The sequence below is a fragment of the Carcharodon carcharias genome, chromosome 12 (assembly GCF_017639515.1).
Source record: "Carcharodon carcharias isolate sCarCar2 chromosome 12, sCarCar2.pri, whole genome shotgun sequence".
In the NCBI taxonomy this organism is placed as follows: domain Eukaryota; kingdom Metazoa; phylum Chordata; class Chondrichthyes; order Lamniformes; family Lamnidae; genus Carcharodon; species Carcharodon carcharias.
The window spans coordinates 84,329,609-84,347,736 of record NC_054478.1 but is presented as its reverse complement, the minus strand read 5'-3'; the positions used below and the strand labels follow the sequence as shown (position 1 = coordinate 84,347,736).

General features: G+C 51.2%; 1 protein-coding gene across 2 annotated transcripts in view; it reads right to left on the bottom strand.

The window, feature by feature from the left end:
• Positions 1-18,128, bottom strand: part of mtx2 (metaxin 2) — a 66,466-nt gene that overhangs the window by 30,818 nt on the left and 17,520 nt on the right. The window contains exon 3 of one of the 2 annotated variants that reach the window (XM_041201733.1): positions 16,072-16,198. The exons of the other annotated variant lie outside the window; for it this stretch is intronic. Coding sequence (XP_041057667.1) covers positions 16,072-16,107 — 36 coding nt within the window. The 5' untranslated portion in view covers positions 16,108-16,198. The remainder of the gene's footprint in view (positions 1-16,071; positions 16,199-18,128) is intronic. 2 annotated transcript variants of the gene reach the window in all.

Here is an 18,128-nt window from a genome sequence, read left to right as displayed (position 1 = left end):
GCCACCCAGACCTATGGATACACACATCCTCTGCACCACCTCCGCCTCACCCTATCCCTCTCTGCGCCAGCACCCCTCCGCCTCACCCTATCCCTCTCTGCGCCAGCACCCCTCCGCCTCACCCTATCCCTCTCTGCGCCAGCACCCCTCCGCCTCACCCTATCCCTCTCTGCGCCAGCACCCCTCCGCCTCACCCTATCCCTCTCTGCGCCAGCACCCCTCCGCCTCACCCTATCCCTCTCTGCGCCAGCACCCCTCCGCCTCACCCTATCCCTCTCTGCGCCAGCACCCCTCCGCCTCACCCTATCCCTCTCTGCGCCAGCACCCCTCCGCCTCACCCTATCCCTCTCTGCGCCAGCACCCCTCCGCCTCACCCTATCCCTCTCTGCGCCAGCACCCCTCCGCCTCACCCTATCCCTCTCTGCGCCAGCACCCCTCCGCCTCACCCTATCCCTCTCTGCGCCAGCACCCCTCCGCCTCACCCTATCCCTCTCTGCGCCAGCACCCCTCCGCCTCACCTCTGCGCCAGCACCCTCCGCCCTCGCTCTCTGCGCCTGCACCCCTAGCTCGTCTCTGCGCCAGCACCCCTCCGCCCTCCTCTCTGCGCCAGCACCCCTCCGCCCTCGCTCTCTGCGCCAGCACCCCTCCGCCCTCGCTCTCTGCGCCAGCACCCTCCGCCCTCGCTCTCCTGCGCCAGCACCCCTCCGCCCTCGCTCTCTGCGCCAGCACCCCTCCGCCCTCGGCTCTCTGCGCCAGCACCCCTCCGCCCTCTGCTCTCTGCGCCAGCACCCCTCCGCCCTCGCTCTCTGCGCCAGCACCCCTCCGCCCTCGCTCTCTGCGCCAGCACCCCTCCGCCCTCGCTCTCTGCGCCAGCACCCCTCCGCCCTCGCTCTCTGCGCCAGCACCCCCTCCGCCCTCGCTCTCTGCGCCAGCACCACCCTCCGCCCTCCGCTCTCTGCGCCAGCACCCCTCCGCCCTCGCTCTCTGCGCCAGCCACCCCTCGGCCGCTCTCTGCGCCAGCACCCCTCCGCCCTCGCTCTCTGCGCCAGCACCCCTCCGCCCTCGCTCTCTGCGCCAGCACCCCTCCGCCCTCGCTCTCTGCGCCAGCACCCCTCCGCCCTCGCTCTCTGCGCCAGCACCCCTTCGCCCTCGCTCTCTGCGCCAGCACCCCTTCGCCCTCGCTCTCTGCGCCAGCACCCCTCTCGCCCTCGCTCTCTGCGCCAGCACCCCTTCCGCCCTCGCTCTCTGCGCCAGCACCCCTTCGCCCTCGCTCTCTGCGCCAGCACCCCTTCGCCCTCGCTCTCTGCGCCAGCACCCCTTCGCACCTCGCTCTCTGCGCCAGCACCCCTTCGCCCTCGCTCTCTGCGCCAGCACCCCTCGCCCTCGCTCTCTGCGCCAGCACCCCTTCGCCCTCGCTCTCTGCGCCAGCACCCCTTCGCCCTCGCTCTCTGCGCCCAGCACCCCTTCGCCCTCGCTCTCTGCGCCAGCACCCCTTCGCCCTCGCTCTCTGCGCCAGCACCCCTTCGCCCTCGCTCTCTGCGCCAGCACCCCTTCGCCCTCGCTCTCTGCGCCAGCACCCCTTCGCCTCGCTCTCTGCGCCAGCACCCCTTCGCCCTCGCTCTCTGCGCCAGCACCCCTTCGCCCTCGCTCTCTGCGCCAGCACCCCTTCGCCCTCGCTCTCTGCGCCAGCACCCCTTCGCCCTCGCTCTCTGCGCCAGCACCCCTTCGCCCTCGCTCTCTGCGCCAGCACCCCTTCGCCCTCGCTCTCTGCGCCAGCACCCCTTCGCCCTCGCTCTCTGCGCCAGCACCCCTTCGCCCTCGCTCTCTGCGCCAGCACCCCTTCGCCCTCGCTCTCTGCGCCAGCACCCCTTCGCCCTCGCTCTCTGCGCCAGCACCCCTTCGCCCTCGCTCTCTGCGCCAGCACCCCTTCGCCCTCGCTCTCTGCGCCAGCACCCCTTCGCCCTCGCTCTCTGCGCCAGCACCCCTTCGCCCTCGCTCTCTGCGCCAGCACCCCTTCGCCCTCGCTCTCTGCGCCAGCACCCCTTCGCCCTCGCTCTCTGCGCCAGCACCCCTTCGCCCTCGCTCTCTGCGCCAGCACCCCTTCGCCCTCGCTCTCTGCGCCAGCACCCCTTCGCCCTCGCTCTCTGCGCCAGCACCCCTTCGCCCTCGCTCTCTGCGCCAGCACCCCTTCGCCCTCGCTCTCTGCGCCAGCACCCCTTCGCCCTCGCTCTCTGCGCCAGCACCCCTTCGCCCTCGCTCTCTGCGCCAGCACCCCTTCGCCCTCGCTCTCTGCGCCAGCACCCCTTCGCCCTCGCTCTCTGCGCCAGCACCCCTTCGCCCTCGCTCTCTGCGCCAGCACCCCTTCGCCCTCGCTCTCTGCGCCAGCACCCCTTCGCCCTCGCTCTCTGCGCCAGCACCCCTTCGCCCTCGCTCTCTGCGCCAGCACCCCTTCGCCCTCGCTCTCTGCGCCAGCACCCCTTCGCCCTCGCTCTCTGCGCCAGCACCCCTTCGCCCTCGCTCTCTGCGCCAGCACCCCTTCGCCCTCGCTCTCTGCGCCAGCACCCCCTTCGCCCTCGCTCTCTGCGCCAGCACCCCTTCGCCCTCGCTCTCTGCGCCAGCACCCCTTCGCCCTCGCTCTCTGCGCCAGCACCCCTTCGCCCTCGCTCTCTGCGCCAGCACCCCTTCGCCCTCGCTCTCTGCGCCAGCACCCCTTCGCCCTCGCTCTCTGCGCCAGCACCCCTTCGCCCTCGCTCTCTGCGCCAGCACCCCTTCGCCCTCGCTCTCTGCGCCAGCACCCCTTCGCCCTCGCTCTCTGCGCCAGCACCCCTTCGCCCTCGCTCTCTGCGCCAGCACCCCTTCGCCCTCGCTCTCTGCGCCAGCACCCCTTCGCCCTCGCTCTCTGCGCCAGCACCCCTTCGCCCTCGCTCTCTGCGCCAGCACCCCTTCGCCCTCGCTCTCTGCGCCAGCACCCCTTCGCCCTCGCTCTCTGCGCCAGCACCCCTTCGCCCTCGCTCTCTGCGCCAGCACCCCTTCGCCCTCGCTCTCTGCGCCAGCACCCCTTCGCCCTCGCTCTCTGCGCCAGCACCCCTTCGCCCTCGCTCTCTGCGCCAGCACCCCTTCGCCCTCGCTCTCTGCGCCAGCACCCCTTCGCCCTCGCTCTCTGCGCCAGCACCCCTTCGCCCTCGCTCTCTGCGCCAGCACCCCTTCGCCCTCGCTCTCTGCGCCAGCACCCCTTCGCCCTCGCTCTCTGCGCCAGCACCCCTTCGCCCTCGCTCTCTGCGCCAGCACCCCTTCGCCCTCGCTCTCTGCGCCAGCACCCCTTCGCCCTCGCTCTCTGCGCCAGCACCCCTTCGCCCTCGCTCTCTGCGCCAGCACCCCTTCGCCCTCGCTCTCTGCGCCAGCACCCCTTCGCCCTCGCTCTCTGCGCCAGCACCCCTTCGCCCTCGCTCTCTGCGCCAGCACCCCTTCGCCCTCGCTCTCTGCGCCAGCACCCCTTCGCCCTCGCTCTCTGCGCCAGCACCCCTTCGCCCTCGCTCTCTGCGCCAGCACCCCTTCGCCCTCGCTCTCTGCGCCAGCACCCCTTCGCCCTCGCTCTCTGCGCCAGCACCCCTTCGCCCTCGCTCTCTGCGCCAGCACCCCTTCGCCCTCGCTCTCTGCGCCAGCACCCCTTCGCCCTCGCTCTCTGCGCCAGCACCCCTTCGCCCTCGCTCTCTGCGCCAGCACCCCTTCGCCCTCGCTCTCTGCGCCAGCACCCCTTCGCCCTCGCTCTCTGCGCCAGCACCCCTTCGCCCTCGCTCTCTGCGCCAGCACCCCTTCGCCCTCGCTCTCTGCGCCAGCACCCCTTCGCCCTCGCTCTCTGCGCCAGCACCCCTTCGCCCTCGCTCTCTGCGCCAGCACCCCTTCGCCCTCGCTCTCTGCGCCAGCACCCCTTCGCCCTCGCTCTCTGCGCCAGCACCCCTTCGCCCTCGCTCTCTGCGCCAGCACCCCTTCGCCCTCGCTCTCTGCGCCAGCACCCCTTCGCCCTCGCTCTCTGCGCCAGCACCCCTTCGCCCTCGCTCTCTGCGCCAGCACCCCTTCGCCCTCGCTCTCTGCGCCAGCACCCCTTCGCCCTCGCTCTCTGCGCCAGCACCCCTTCGCCCTCGCTCTCTGCGCCAGCACCCCTTCGCCCTCGCTCTCTGCGCCAGCACCCCTTCGCCCTCGCTCTCTGCGCCAGCACCCCTTCGCCCTCGCTCTCTGCGCCAGCACCCCTTCGCCCTCGCTCTCTGCGCCAGCACCCCTTCGCCCTCGCTCTCTGCGCCAGCACCCCTTCGCCCTCGCTCTCTGCGCCAGCACCCCTTCGCCCTCGCTCTCTGCGCCAGCACCCCTTCGCCCTCGCTCTCTGCGCCAGCACCCCTTCGCCCTCGCTCTCTGCGCCAGCACCCCTTCGCCCTCGCTCTCTGCGCCAGCACCCCTTCGCCCTCGCTCTCTGCGCCAGCACCCCTTCGCCCTCGCTCTCTGCGCCAGCACCCCTTCGCCCTCGCTCTCTGCGCCAGCACCCCTTCGCCCTCGCTCTCTGCGCCAGCACCCCTTCGCCCTCGCTCTCTGCGCCAGCACCCCTTCGCCCTCGCTCTCTGCGCCAGCACCCCTTCGCCCTCGCTCTCTGCGCCAGCACCCCTTCGCCCTCGCTCTCTGCGCCAGCACCCCTTCGCCCTCGCTCTCTGCGCCAGCACCCCTTCGCCCTCGCTCTCTGCGCCAGCACCCCTTCGCCCTCGCTCTCTGCGCCAGCACCCCTTCGCCCTCGCTCTCTGCGCCAGCACCCCTTCGCCCTCGCTCTCTGCGCCAGCACCCCTTCGCCCTCGCTCTCTGCGCCAGCACCCCTTCGCCCTCGCTCTCTGCGCCAGCACCCCTTCGCCCTCGCTCTCTGCGCCAGCACCCCTTCGCCCTCGCTCTCTGCGCCAGCACCCCTTCGCCCTCGCTCTCTGCGCCAGCACCCCTTCGCCCTCGCTCTCTGCGCCAGCACCCCTTCGCCCTCGCTCTCTGCGCCAGCACCCCTTCGCCCTCGCTCTCTGCGCCAGCACCCCTTCGCCCTCGCTCTCTGCGCCAGCACCCCTTCGCCCTCGCTCTCTGCGCCAGCACCCCTTCGCCCTCGCTCTCTGCGCCAGCACCCCTTCGCCCTCGCTCTCTGCGCCAGCACCCCTTCGCCCTCGCTCTCTGCGCCAGCACCCCTTCGCCCTCGCTCTCTGCGCCAGCACCCCTTCGCCCTCGCTCTCTGCGCCAGCACCCCTTCGCCCTCGCTCTCTGCGCCAGCACCCCTTCGCCCTCGCTCTCTGCGCCAGCACCCCTTCGCCCTCGCTCTCTGCGCCAGCACCCCTTCGCCCTCGCTCTCTGCGCCAGCACCCCTTCGCCCTCGCTCTCTGCGCCAGCACCCCTTCGCCCTCGCTCTCTGCGCCAGCACCCCTTCGCCCTCGCTCTCTGCGCCAGCACCCCTTCGCCCTCGCTCTCTGCGCCAGCACCCCTTCGCCCTCGCTCTCTGCGCCAGCACCCCTTCGCCCTCGCTCTCTGCGCCAGCACCCCTTCGCCCTCGCTCTCTGCGCCAGCACCCCTTCGCCCTCGCTCTCTGCGTCAGCACCCCTTCGCCCTCGCTCTCTGCGCCAGCACCCCTTCGCCCTCGCTCTCTGCGCCAGCACCCCTTCGCCCTCGCTCTCTGCGCCAGCACCCCTTCGCCCTCGCTCTCTGCGCCAGCACCCCTTCGCCCTCGCTCTCTGCGCCAGCACCCCTTCGCCCTCGCTCTCTGCGCCAGCAGCCCTTCGCCCTCGCTCTCTGCGCCAGCAGCCCTTCGCCCTCGCTCTCTGCGCCAGCAGCCCTTCGCCCTCGCTCTCTGCGCCAGCACCCCTTCGCCCTCGCTCTCTGCGCCAGCAGCCCTTCGCCCTCGCTCTCTGCGCCAGCAGCCCTTCGCCCTCGCTCTCTGCGCCAGCAGCCCTTCGCCCTCGCTCTCTGCGCCAGCAGCCCTTCGCCCTCGCTCTCTGCGCCAGCAGCCCTTCGCCCTCGCTCTCTGCGCCAGCAGCCCTTCGCCCTCGCTCTCTGCGCCAGCAGCCCTTCGCCCTCGCTCTCTGCACCAGCAGCCCTTCGCCCTCGCTCTCTGCACCAGCAGCCCTTCGCCCTCGCTCTCTGCACCAGCAGCCCTTCGCCCTCGCTCTCTGCACCAGCAGCCCTTCGCCCTCGCTCTCTGAACCAGCAGCCCTTCGCCCTCGCTCTCTGCACCAGCAGCCCTTCGCCCTCTCTCTACCGCCCCTGCCACAACCCTCATACACTCAGTTTCCAATAATTCACTTACTCAGATGCTAGTGGGCCCCACTCCAGCTGCCTCATGTCCCACTCTCTGGGCCCCGTATGTCAGGTTCCTGATCCTTGGTCTTCGGTTCCCCGCTCCTCGTTTCTTGGCCTGCGGCTCCTTGGCCTTGAGATCACCACTGCTGATAGTCAATGCTCCTCCAATCACAGATCGCACATTTGTTGCTGATAGGTGGGAGTGAAACGGCATGTGATTGGAGGAGTAGCTCCACGCAGAATTTTCCATTCAAACGTACCTGTTTGACCGATGTTTTGAAAACTGGCTCCGGGGGCTGCATTGAGTTGCTTCATAGGCTGCATCTGGCCCAGGGGCCGTATGTTGGACAAGCCTGTTCTAGGTACCCCATGAAAGGAAACATCATCACAGCATCTACCCTATCAAGATCTCTTAGAATCTTATGTTTCAATAAGATCACCTCTCATTTCTCTAAACTCCAGTGAGTATAGAACCTAAAACAAAAACAGAATTACCTGGAAAAACTCAGCAGGTCTGGCAGCATCGGCGGAGAAGAAAAGAGTTGACGTTTCGAGTCCTCATGACCCTTCGACAGAACTTGAGTTCGAGTCCAGGAAAGAGCTGAAATATAAGCTGGTTTAAGGTGTGTGTGTGGGGGGCGGAGAGATAGAGAGACAGAGAGGTGGAGGGGGTTGGTGTGGTTGTAGCGACAAACAAGCAGTGATAGAAGCAGAATATCAAAAGATGTCAACAACAATAGTACAATAGAACACATAGGTGTTAAAGATAAAGTTGGTGATATTATCTAAACGAATGTGCTAATTAAGTATAGAACCTATCTGCTCAACCTTTCCTCATAAGTCAACCCCTTCATCCTAGGAATCAGCCTAGTAAACCTTCTCTGAATTATTTCCAATGGAGGTAGAACCTTCCTTAAATAAGGAGACCAAAACTGTACACAGCACTCCGAGTGTGGTCTCACCAATGCCCTGTACAGCTGTAGCAAGACTTCTTTACTTTTATACTGCCATCCCTGTTGTAATAAAGGCCAACATTTCATTTGCCTTCCTAATTATTTGTACCAACCGCATACTAACTTCGTGACTCATGTACAAGTACATCCAGGTCTCTCTGCACTGCAGCACTCTGCAATCTCTCTCTGTTTAAATAATAGTCTACTTTTCTATTACTCCTGTCAAAGTGGAGAACCTCACATTTTCCCACATCATACCCTGTCAAATGTTTGCCCACTCTCCAAACCTATCTACATCCCTTTGCAGACTCTTTGTATCCTCCTCAACTTGCTGTCCTACCTATCTTTGCATTGTCAGCAAATTTGGCCTTAAAAATTTGGCCCCTTCATCCAAGTCATTCATATAGATCGTAAATACTTGAGACCCCAGCATTGATCCCTGTGGCATTGCACTAGTTGCAGTCTGCCAACGTGAAAATGATCCACTTATCCCAAATCTTTTTCCTGTTGGTTAGCCAATCCTCTATCCATGCTAGCATATCACCCCCAACACCATGAGCTCTTATCTTCTGCAGTAATCTTTTATGTGGGACCTTATCAAATGCCTTTTGGTCATCCAAATACACCACATCTGCTGATTCTCCTTTATCCACCCTGCTTGTTACCATTCTCAAAAGAACTCTAAAACTTTGTCAAACATGATTTCCCTTTCTCAAAATCATGTTGACTCTGCATGATTATACTCTGACTTTTTTTTAAATGTCCTGTTACTACCTCCTTAATAAAGGATTCTAACATTTTCCCAATGACAGATGTTAGACTAACTGGCCTATAGTTTCCTGCTTTCTATTTCCCTCCTTTCATGAACAGAGGTGTTACATTTGCAGTTTTCCAATCTGCTGGGACCTTTCCAGAATCTAGGGAATTTTGGAAGATTACAATCAAAGTATCCACTTTCTCTACAGCCACTTCCTTTAAGACCTTGAGATGTGCGCAATCAGATCTAGGGGACTTGTCAGACGTTAGTCCCATTAATTTTATAAGTACTTTATCTCTAGTGATCATGGTTGTTTTAAGTTCCTCTCTCCCTTTTGCGCCCTGCTTTTCTATTATTCTTGAGATGCCTTCTATGTATTCTACTGTGTAGACAGATATAAAATATTTGTTCAAAGCTTCTGCTATTTCCTTGTTTCCCATTAATTCCCCAGTCTTACCCTCTAAGGGATCAATGCTGAATTTAGTCACTCTTTTTGTTTTTTTTATATGCTTCTCAAGGCTTTTGCTATCTGTTTTTATTTTTCTTGCTAGTTTTCTGATAATCCAATTTCTTCCTTTATTAGTTTTTAGTCATGTTTTGCTAATTTCTAAAATTATCCCAATCTTCTGGCCTACCACTAATCATTAAAGCATTATACATCTTTTAGCCACTGATGGTGTATCCTTGTTGTAAAGTCTTTCCTTCTTAATGGAATATATTTTTGTTCTGAGTTATGAAATACCTCCTTAAATGTCTGCCACTGTTTTTCTACTGACTCAACTTTTAGCCTATTTTCACAGTCCACTTCAGCCAACTCTGACTTCATAAACTTAAATGAAAACAATTACCAGGGTTAAACACCAGTTTCAGACCCAAAAATCTCACCAAACGGAATATGAAATTCTATCATGTTATGATACTCATACCTAGAGAATCCTTTAATTTTTTTTTATTCTTTCATGGACTGTGGCGTTGCTGGCAATGCATGCATTTGTTGCTCATTCCTTTGAGGGAAGTTAAAAGTAAACCACATTGCTGTGCATCTGGAGTCACATGTAGGCAAGACCAGGTAAGGACAGCAGATTTTCTTCCCCCCCAAAGGCATTAGTTAAGCAGATGGGTTTTTTTTTTAATAAAAATGTACGATGGTTTCATGGTCACTATTACAGAGATTAGCTTTCATTCTTGATTTTTAATTTGATTAATTGAATTTTAGTTCTACCAACTGTTGTGGTGGGATTTGAACCCATGTGCCCAGAACACTAGCCTGGACCCCTGGACTACTAGTCCAGTGACATTGCCACAGGAAGACTATATGACTATGAGGTCATTTATTAATCCTACGTCATTAAACATTACCAGGACTAAAATAGCCTGTTCCCAGGTTGAGTTTCAGGATGTACTACTCTAAGAAACTGTCCCAAATACACTCTATGAACTCATTTTTCAGGCTATGTTTTCCAATTTGATTTGTCCAATCTGTAAGAAGATTAAAATCTCCCATGATTATTGCAGTACCTTTCTTATAAGCCCCCATTATTTCGTGATTTATGCTTTGACCTATTGTGTAGCTACTGTCAGGGGGCCTATAAATCACTTCCACCAATGACTTCTTCCCTTTTCTATTTCTTATCTCCACCCAAACTGATTCTATATTTTGATCCCCCAAACCATGACAATTTCTCACTACTGTACTGATCTCATTCTTGATTAACAGAGATACCCCACCTTCTTTTCCTTTCTTCCTGTCCTTCCAGAATGCCAATTACCCTTAAATCTTCAAGCCCTACCCATGGTCACTTTGCAACCATGTCTCTAATGGCTACATCATACTCATTTACTTCTATTTGTACTATCAATGTATCCATCTTATCATGAATGCTGCATACATTCTGATAAAGAGCCTTTAATTCTGTCTTTTTACCATTTTTCCCTACTCTCACCTTATTTACTGCTGCACTCATATTTGTGTGGTGTTTCTCTTCCCAACATACTCTGGTTATCATTACCCACTTCTCTACCCTGCACCTTATTGCCTTGTTCTTTCACTTTCCAAATCTCCCATCACGTGAACCCACCTCCACCATTTGCTTTAAAGCCCTCTCTACAGCCCTATTGTACGATTCACCAGAATACTGTTCCTAGCACAGTTCAGGTGAATGTCATCAAACGACAGTGCTCCCTCTTTCCCTGTCCTGATGCCAGTGTCCCATGGATGAAAACTCATTTCTCCTACACCAATCTTTGAGCCACACATTCAACTCTCTGATCTTATTTACCCAAAGCCAATTTTCTCATGGCTCAGGTTGTAATCCAGAGATTATTACCTTTTTAATTTAGTTCCTAGCTGCTCATATTCCCTCAGCAGAATCTCTTTCTTGGTCCTGTGACCTTTCATCAGAAACATTAACTCTGTTTTTCTCCACAGATGCTGCCTGACCTGAGTATTTTCAGCATTTTCTGTTTTTGTTTCAGATTTCCAGCACCTGCAGCATTTTGCTTTTATACTGGTGATTAACTTGCCTATTTAAAGAGGTCAAAGCATATGGTACCGAGATGCATTCCACTTGATTACAACTGAAAGTAGAAAACTGTAAGGATGGTGGACTTTAATCAACATTTTAGTCTGCTAATATTTTTCTGTGCGGAGGATCAGATAAAAATCCAAGCATTGATCTAAATGAATGTGCAACTTTTGATCTGTGTACATTATAAAGGAAAATATTTCACTAAGTTTACGTTCCTTCTGACTAAATGTCCTTTTCAAATTGAACTTTTACCCATTGACCCTTACATATTAAAATGTCAAAATTATTTCCATATAAACTTCTGTTTTGGAAATTTGGTTGTAGAGGACTGAATATATGTACATTACTTTATATTCCATATATTTGTGCAACTTAGTTTGACAAATAATGTTACAAAAAAGGAAAAGTTAGACTTCTAAATGTTAATGATAATCTGATCATAAAATGTTAAACTTTACTACAGTTCAATATTTTTTGCAGTAGATACAATAGAAAACATAAGTCAATATACTTCAATACTGTGGAACAAGACTTCAGCACATAGTGATATTCTGTTTTGGAGCATGATGAATCTAATTTTGCCTTTGCACTATTGGTCAAGCTACTTAAATGAAAATTTTGGGGTTCAAGACAGACCCGCTTTATACCGAGTTCCGTGTTATGACAGGGTCCCAGTGTAAAAATTTTATATTATAAAAGGAGATACCAAATAGTGGTCATCTGAAGGAAACAACTAAATGGAATATTTGAAAATCAATTTTAAAACGTGCTACACTGTATAGCCCTTCACTTAAATCATCTGAAACAAATTATCTCTGAATTTGAGTGCTTGATGCTGGCATCAATTTGAGCATAGGAAAATCTTTCATTCTTTAGCAAAGATTTTCCTCATGCACTGAGTACAAGATAGTTACATTTGAAATTAATTGCCTTCTTCCACTTTTTCCATTCGTTTTCGATCTTTACTCAGTGGCAGCAGTCCTCCTCCCAGTTTCAGGCAATACCTTTCACAAGCTAGACATTAGGTATGTGTGTGTGAAAGCAAACAAATAATACTTCTTTATTTTTTCATAGGATGTGGGCTAGGCCCGCACTTGTTACCCATCCCTAATTGCCCTTGTGAAGATGGTGGTGAGCTGCCTTCTTGAACCTCTGCAATCCGTGTGGTGCAGGTATATCCACAGCACTGTTAGGAAGGAAATTCCAGGATTTTGATCCAGCAACATTGAAGGAACTGCAGTATCATTCCAAGTCAGGATGGTGAGTGGCTTGAAGGGTAACTTGCAGCTGGTCTTGCCCCCATGCATCTGCTGCCCTCATCCTTCTAGGTGGTAGAGGTCATGGAATTGGAAGGTGCTGTCAAAGGAGCCTTGCTGAGTTGCTGCAGTGCATCTTGTAGATGGTAGACATTGCTACCACTTTGCATCAGTGGTGGAGGGAGTGAATGTTGAAGGTGGTGGATGGGGTGCCAATCAAGCATGTTGCTTTATTCTGTATGGTGCTGAGCTTCTTCAGTGTTGCTGCTACTCACCCAGGTAAGTGCAGGGTATTCCATCACACTCCTGACGTGGCTTTGGGAAGTCAGAGGGTGAGTTACTCAGAATTCCTAGCCTCTGAGTCACAAGTTGAGCTACTCACTGCAAAACTCCCAGGGCAGAATTTTCTGCCTTCTGGGCGGGCGGGCCCTACCCAATCTCCGATGGGCAAGGAGCCGATCCCCGCCGGAGAAGCGGGCCCCGCCACAATTTTACGTGGGTGGGCCAATTAAGGCCCGCCCAGTGTGACGGCCACCAGGAAGCGCTATGTGCTTCCTGTGCAGGCAGATGGTGGGGGGAGATTCCCCCAAAGCGAGAGTGCACTCTTTCGCGCATACGCACGAAAGAGCGCATATCTCCCTGAGGCTAAGTGCTTCCTCAGGGAGATCGCTGACAGTTCTAAAAACATTAAAAATAGAAACAAAAAAAGTCTTTAACATGTCCCCCTCATGTGACAATATCACATGAGATGGGACATGTTCATAATTTACATTAACACTTTATTAAACCCCTACATGAAACCTCATCCCGCTGGTGGATGAGGTTTCATGTTTTTTCTATTCCCTGCCAGGGCTCCTGGCCTGCCTGCCAATCTTAAGGTTGGACGGGCAGGTCCTTTAATTGTTTTAATGACCCTGTTCATGGCTTCAATTGGCCATTGACAGGTCGGCGGGCCCGCAGCTGATTTTGCTGTGGGCTCGCCTTCCTGAAGATTTAAATGGGGTGGGATGTGTCATTTTATGCGTCGGCGAGTGGGCCCCGCCCCCTGCTCGCCGACAGCAAAATTCAGCCCCCAGTCTCTGACCTGTTCTTGTAGCCACAGTATTTATATGGCTGGTCCAGTCCAGTTTCTGGTCAATGATAACCTCCAGGATGTTGATAGTGGATGATTCAGCGATGATAATGCCGTTGATGTCAGGGGAAGATGGTTAATTTTTTTCTTGTTGGAGATAGTCATTACCAGGCACAAATATTACCTGCCACTTATCAGCTCAAGCCCGAATGCTATCCAAGTCTTGCTCAATATGGACATGGACTGCTTCTGCATCCAAGTCATCACAAATGGTACTAAACATTGTTCAACTATCAGCAACATCCCCACTTCTGGTCTTATGATGGAAGCAAGGTCATTGATGAAGCAAATCTTCCAACTTTTCATCCTTCCTCGTTAGAAAGCAACTGGATTTCACTTAGGTGCTCGTCTCCCTGCTCTTTTGCCTTGTTATTAACACCAAACAGTTTGCATAAGCAGGCCAAATCTCCTATGAATGTAAGCCTGAATCATTAAATGAGCAATGGGAGACCTTGAAGGAGGATCTGGTTTAGGGATGGACTAGACACATTCCCATGAGGGGAAAAGGGCAACTAAAGCTACAGCTTCCTGGATTATTAAAGTTATAGAGATTAAAATAAAAGAGCAAAAGAAAGCTTATAATAAAATGTTGGGTTCAAAATTCAGAGGAGAAACCAAGCAGATTATAAAAAGTCAGGAGACAACTTAAAAGTGACAGACAAAGCGAGTGAGTGCCCAAGAACCAGAGCGAGTGCACCAAAAGCCAGAGTGAGCGTCCAGGAGCCAGAGAGCGCCAAATAGAAAGAGCACCAGAGAGCCAGAGAGAGAGAGGAGCCAGGAGCTGGGCAGAGACCACTCGGAAGACATCTGTGAAGTGTACAGCTTCAGCAGTTAAGTTGGACTGCAAGCTATGGGTTGGAAAAGGATCCACTGGAGCTGAAATCTTAAAGCTGCAAACGGATATGTACGTTAGTGTTAATTTGGCTGAACTAAAATCTCAAACGACGTCATGAGTCAAGAGGCCAGGCTCAAGGAACCAAGAAGATAAGACCCCAGGAATCCCCGGTCCGTCAGAAAGGCAGATAGACACGCATTGAACCTGTGCATCATGCCATGCCTCGACTAACCAAATGTTAGGTAATAACCTTTATTGTCCAATAAACCTTGTTAGTTTGCATTCCAAATTAATAATTGTCCTATTTGCCAATATATCTGTTCCTCCAGAAGAGTTTTCTTACCCTGGAGTTCAGGAAATAGTCCAAATCCCTACAGCCCTAACATTTCCTTTTGAGGCTTGGTGTCAAATTTTGTTTTATAACACACCTGTGAAGCACCAGGTGATGTATTATTATGATGTATAAATACAAGTCGTTATTTTTGTTGATCTGGAATGCACTGTTTCCAAGGGTGGTGGAAGTAGATTCAATGATAACTTTCAAAAAGGAATTGGACAAATAGTTGAAAAGGAAAAAAAATTCGTTGGCAGTCTGGAAAGAACTGGGGATTGGGACTAATTTAATACTTCTTTCAGGAGTCAACATTGACACAATGGGCCAAATGGCCTCCTTCTGTGCTGTATTATTCTATAATTCTACACATTTAGTGTGATATCATGCCACATGAATAACAATTACCTTTGTATTACAGTATAATGGACCAGGATATCCTTTGTGGTTTCCTGTTTTCTCCAAAAGGCTGTACACTATATTTTGAAGTCATTCAGGTTAAAACTAAAGCTTTACTCAAATATACAAAAACTGTATGAAACAGCACATAGCCAAAGTACAAATACAAGAAAGCAGTAAAAATAGAATCAGATCACAAGGAGTTATAGTATTCTCTTTTGAATATACTATTGCAATCCTTTTGGGTCAAACAATCTTTTGTGGGCTTTCTGATCCAATAGCAAATGCAAGCAACGCCGAGTTCCACTACACAGCGAAATAAACTTAAGATGTGAGAAAAACATTCAGCAATTATGTCAGTACAAAGGTTTCTGAATAAAGTGCCATCAATTAACCAAACTCAAAGACAGAATGATGCTTACTCTAGAAGAACATGAGCAGATATTCCTACTTCATCTAGACTTTACTCATGTACATTTATTAAGTATGATTTGATTTACATCTCTGAATTTTAACTAATGAGCAGGTCAAATAGTATGGTTTGGATTTTGCAGAGAACTGGGCTTCAATTTCCATTTTGAAATTTGCTGGTAAAATACTGCTTCTACTTCAATCGGAGTTATTTCAAAATGGTATGACATAAAATTTAGAAATTTGACTCAGGATGAAAACGCCGATTTTGTCACAATTACTCTGAAATGAATTAGAAAACAAAATAGATACCCTGGAAAATTATTATTCTTATGAGGAGGAATTATCACATTTTTCTATTCCCAGGCAGCCACAATTCATTTGACCTGCGAAAATTACCAAAGATGGTCTCCAAATAAAACAATTTAGTGTCATAATCCAGCAATGTACTTGCTGTCACTGCTTGGGGACCTCTTGGGATACTTTTAAGATCACACTTGAGGAGCATACTGAATTTCCAATCACTATTTTCTACAAGAACACACAAGTTTAATGTGTTGCCAGCAGAATGAAAAGTATTTAACTGAAAAAAGTCAATTCTATTAAAACATTTGCATTGCTCAGCATTACAAAAATTGAATATTTAGAAGTATCTGTCTCACTTCCTTTTGTAATTTGAGTGTCACAACATAAAATTGGTTGGTAGTTATAGTTTAAACAGGTTCTGGCCTCTGCAACAGTAATTAGGGACACATGTACAGGATCTATTTTAGCTAGTGATCTACTTCAATTTAAATAAATTTCCAGGTTATGCTAGTATGAAATATGAAGTAAAAGCCTTGAAGTTCAGTGAGAAGTATACACATTGATTTGTTTAATTAACTTCTGATGCCAAAGTCACTTGTTTATGCATATTTTTTCAAATTCATTGAAGAGAAAGTATTGAACTTTCTAAATATTAAAATAGAAATTCAACTAAATATAGACTTGGTGCTTTGGGATTAGTCAATTTATAAAGAATAGCATACTGGCTCTTGCAAAAGCATGAAACATATCCACTAACTGCTGCATTATTGCCCTACAATTTGAAGGTCCAACAAGTGGCCTCAACGAGTAGTACGGTACAAGTACAATGGCATGTTTTAATAAGCTTCTGGCCTCACCTGTGCTGTTGTCAAAGTCCAGGCAGCCTTCTCCATTAGGAGAAGAGGGGCATGGAGGAAAATGAAAGGTTTTCAGATTGGAATGTTCACTGGATAGTTGAGCAAGAGAAAGTTGCTTGGAAGCCCTCTTGGATGCAGGTGTTGGGAGTTAACATAAAGGGACAAAGGTAAGCCAAGAAATTCAAAAGAACTATGCCCCAAAACACATTCAAGTACTGAGGTTAATTTCATTTCATATATTGTAAACAGTTCTATACATTGGAATGGAAAAAATGATATTTCACATTATGCTCATCTGCTGCAATTTCAATTTCGGCACACATATAATGGTTCATCAAACTCAATAAAAGTTTTTTTTTTAATTTCTCTTTGTGGCTTCAGCTTATCAAAACTAAATAGAGTCTGCTGCTGTCCAAAGCTGATTTTAGATTTTACAGTTATACTGTCCGTAATTGAACTAATATGTTTGTGGTTATAAATAAAGAGCACATTGCATCATTCTTCATTTCCGAGTCAGAATAAATTCTTAATCTGGTTAGTGTAATGGCTCTATTTGCAGTTTAACACAAATTAAGCTGTTAATTCCATTAAATACTATTTTAAGCAATGTAACAAATTTCCTCAGTCCTGTGAATGTAATTTACCATCAAGCTACAATCATTTTCAAAATCAATCTATTTTACCCTGCTATGAACAGTACAAATAGTGTAATGTAATCTTATTGTTGTTCCGCATTAGCACAAATGAGGTCTAGAAATGATAAATGATGACACTGTACATTCATCAGTAATCTTAGGATTGTTATATTTGTTTCCTCATCACTTGTAGTAAAATTTACAGGCTATGGCTTCTTAAGTACAAACACTTTGAATCAGTCAAAGCAGATTCTTAAATTCAATTTAGGTTCTGCCAATAACACTGCAGGGAATGCAGCATGCTTTACGTAGATTCTGTCCTTTGAGAATTCAATGGATAAATTATAGAATGTACAGAATTTAACATTAAAGTTTACATTTTATTTTCTTCTGTCTATGCCACCTTAACATCAGTAAAGCTGGAGGCATCCTCTCTGGATTCTGACCAGCATCCACGTGTCGCTTGGCTTTGACTCCATCAATCTCCCGAGATGCCATCCCAAGCTAAATCCGGAGGGTAGTATTTGGGCATACCGCTCAATCAAAAATTGAGCTTTCTACCCCCAGTCCGTTGTGTTACCAAATTCCTTCTTGATTCTTTCTTGCACTTCCTATTATATTTCCATGATTGCCTCTTCCTTGCTGAAACCCCAACCCACATCTTTATCATTTTAAGGTCTATTTCTCGAATGCTGTCACAGTTGGAACACTACCACAAAATATAATTTATTCAGAATACCACAACCACATTCCCAGCCACACAAAGTGATGCACTTCCATTACCCCCAACCCTGGCTCCCTTGTCCGAGTTAACTAAATTTCGTCTCTGTTCACGACACATTTAGATCTCCAGCTCTGATTGCTTTGCACAGCCTCCACTCAATGTCAGATTAGACATAGTCCCAGATTTGCACTAAGTGCGATAGCGGGTAGAAAAAAGGACGTTTTAGCCGCTGACCACAATGGCGGCTTTTCACACTGTTTTGTCCACTTCCTGCCTCAATTATGCAGCCACAGGAAACACGCTATCTCGCTAGCGGGCAGCCTCTGAATCACCCGCCACACTGTTATCTTGCCACTTACTCGCATAGGGTGCCATATCTAAACTGCACTTGCCCAGAGAGTTTTCAATGCTTGCAGCCTAGGACTGCTCCAGTGAAGATATGGTCTTGAAAGCCAAGAAAGTTGTGACCCGTCACTGGAGTGCTTTTCGGAGGCCCGCTCTGATGCCCTCCGCCTCTGCTCTGGCCGCAGGAGGTCCAGCAACCTCATCACTTGGGAGGCAGTAGCAGTGGTGGCCACTGCCAATGCTGCACAGAAGAGGTTGGCGATTCAACACAGAAAGAGGTTGAACGGTCTCAACTGTGCCATCAGGGCCAGGCAACCATCACTCTTAACTCTCACACTCACAAGCCCATCACA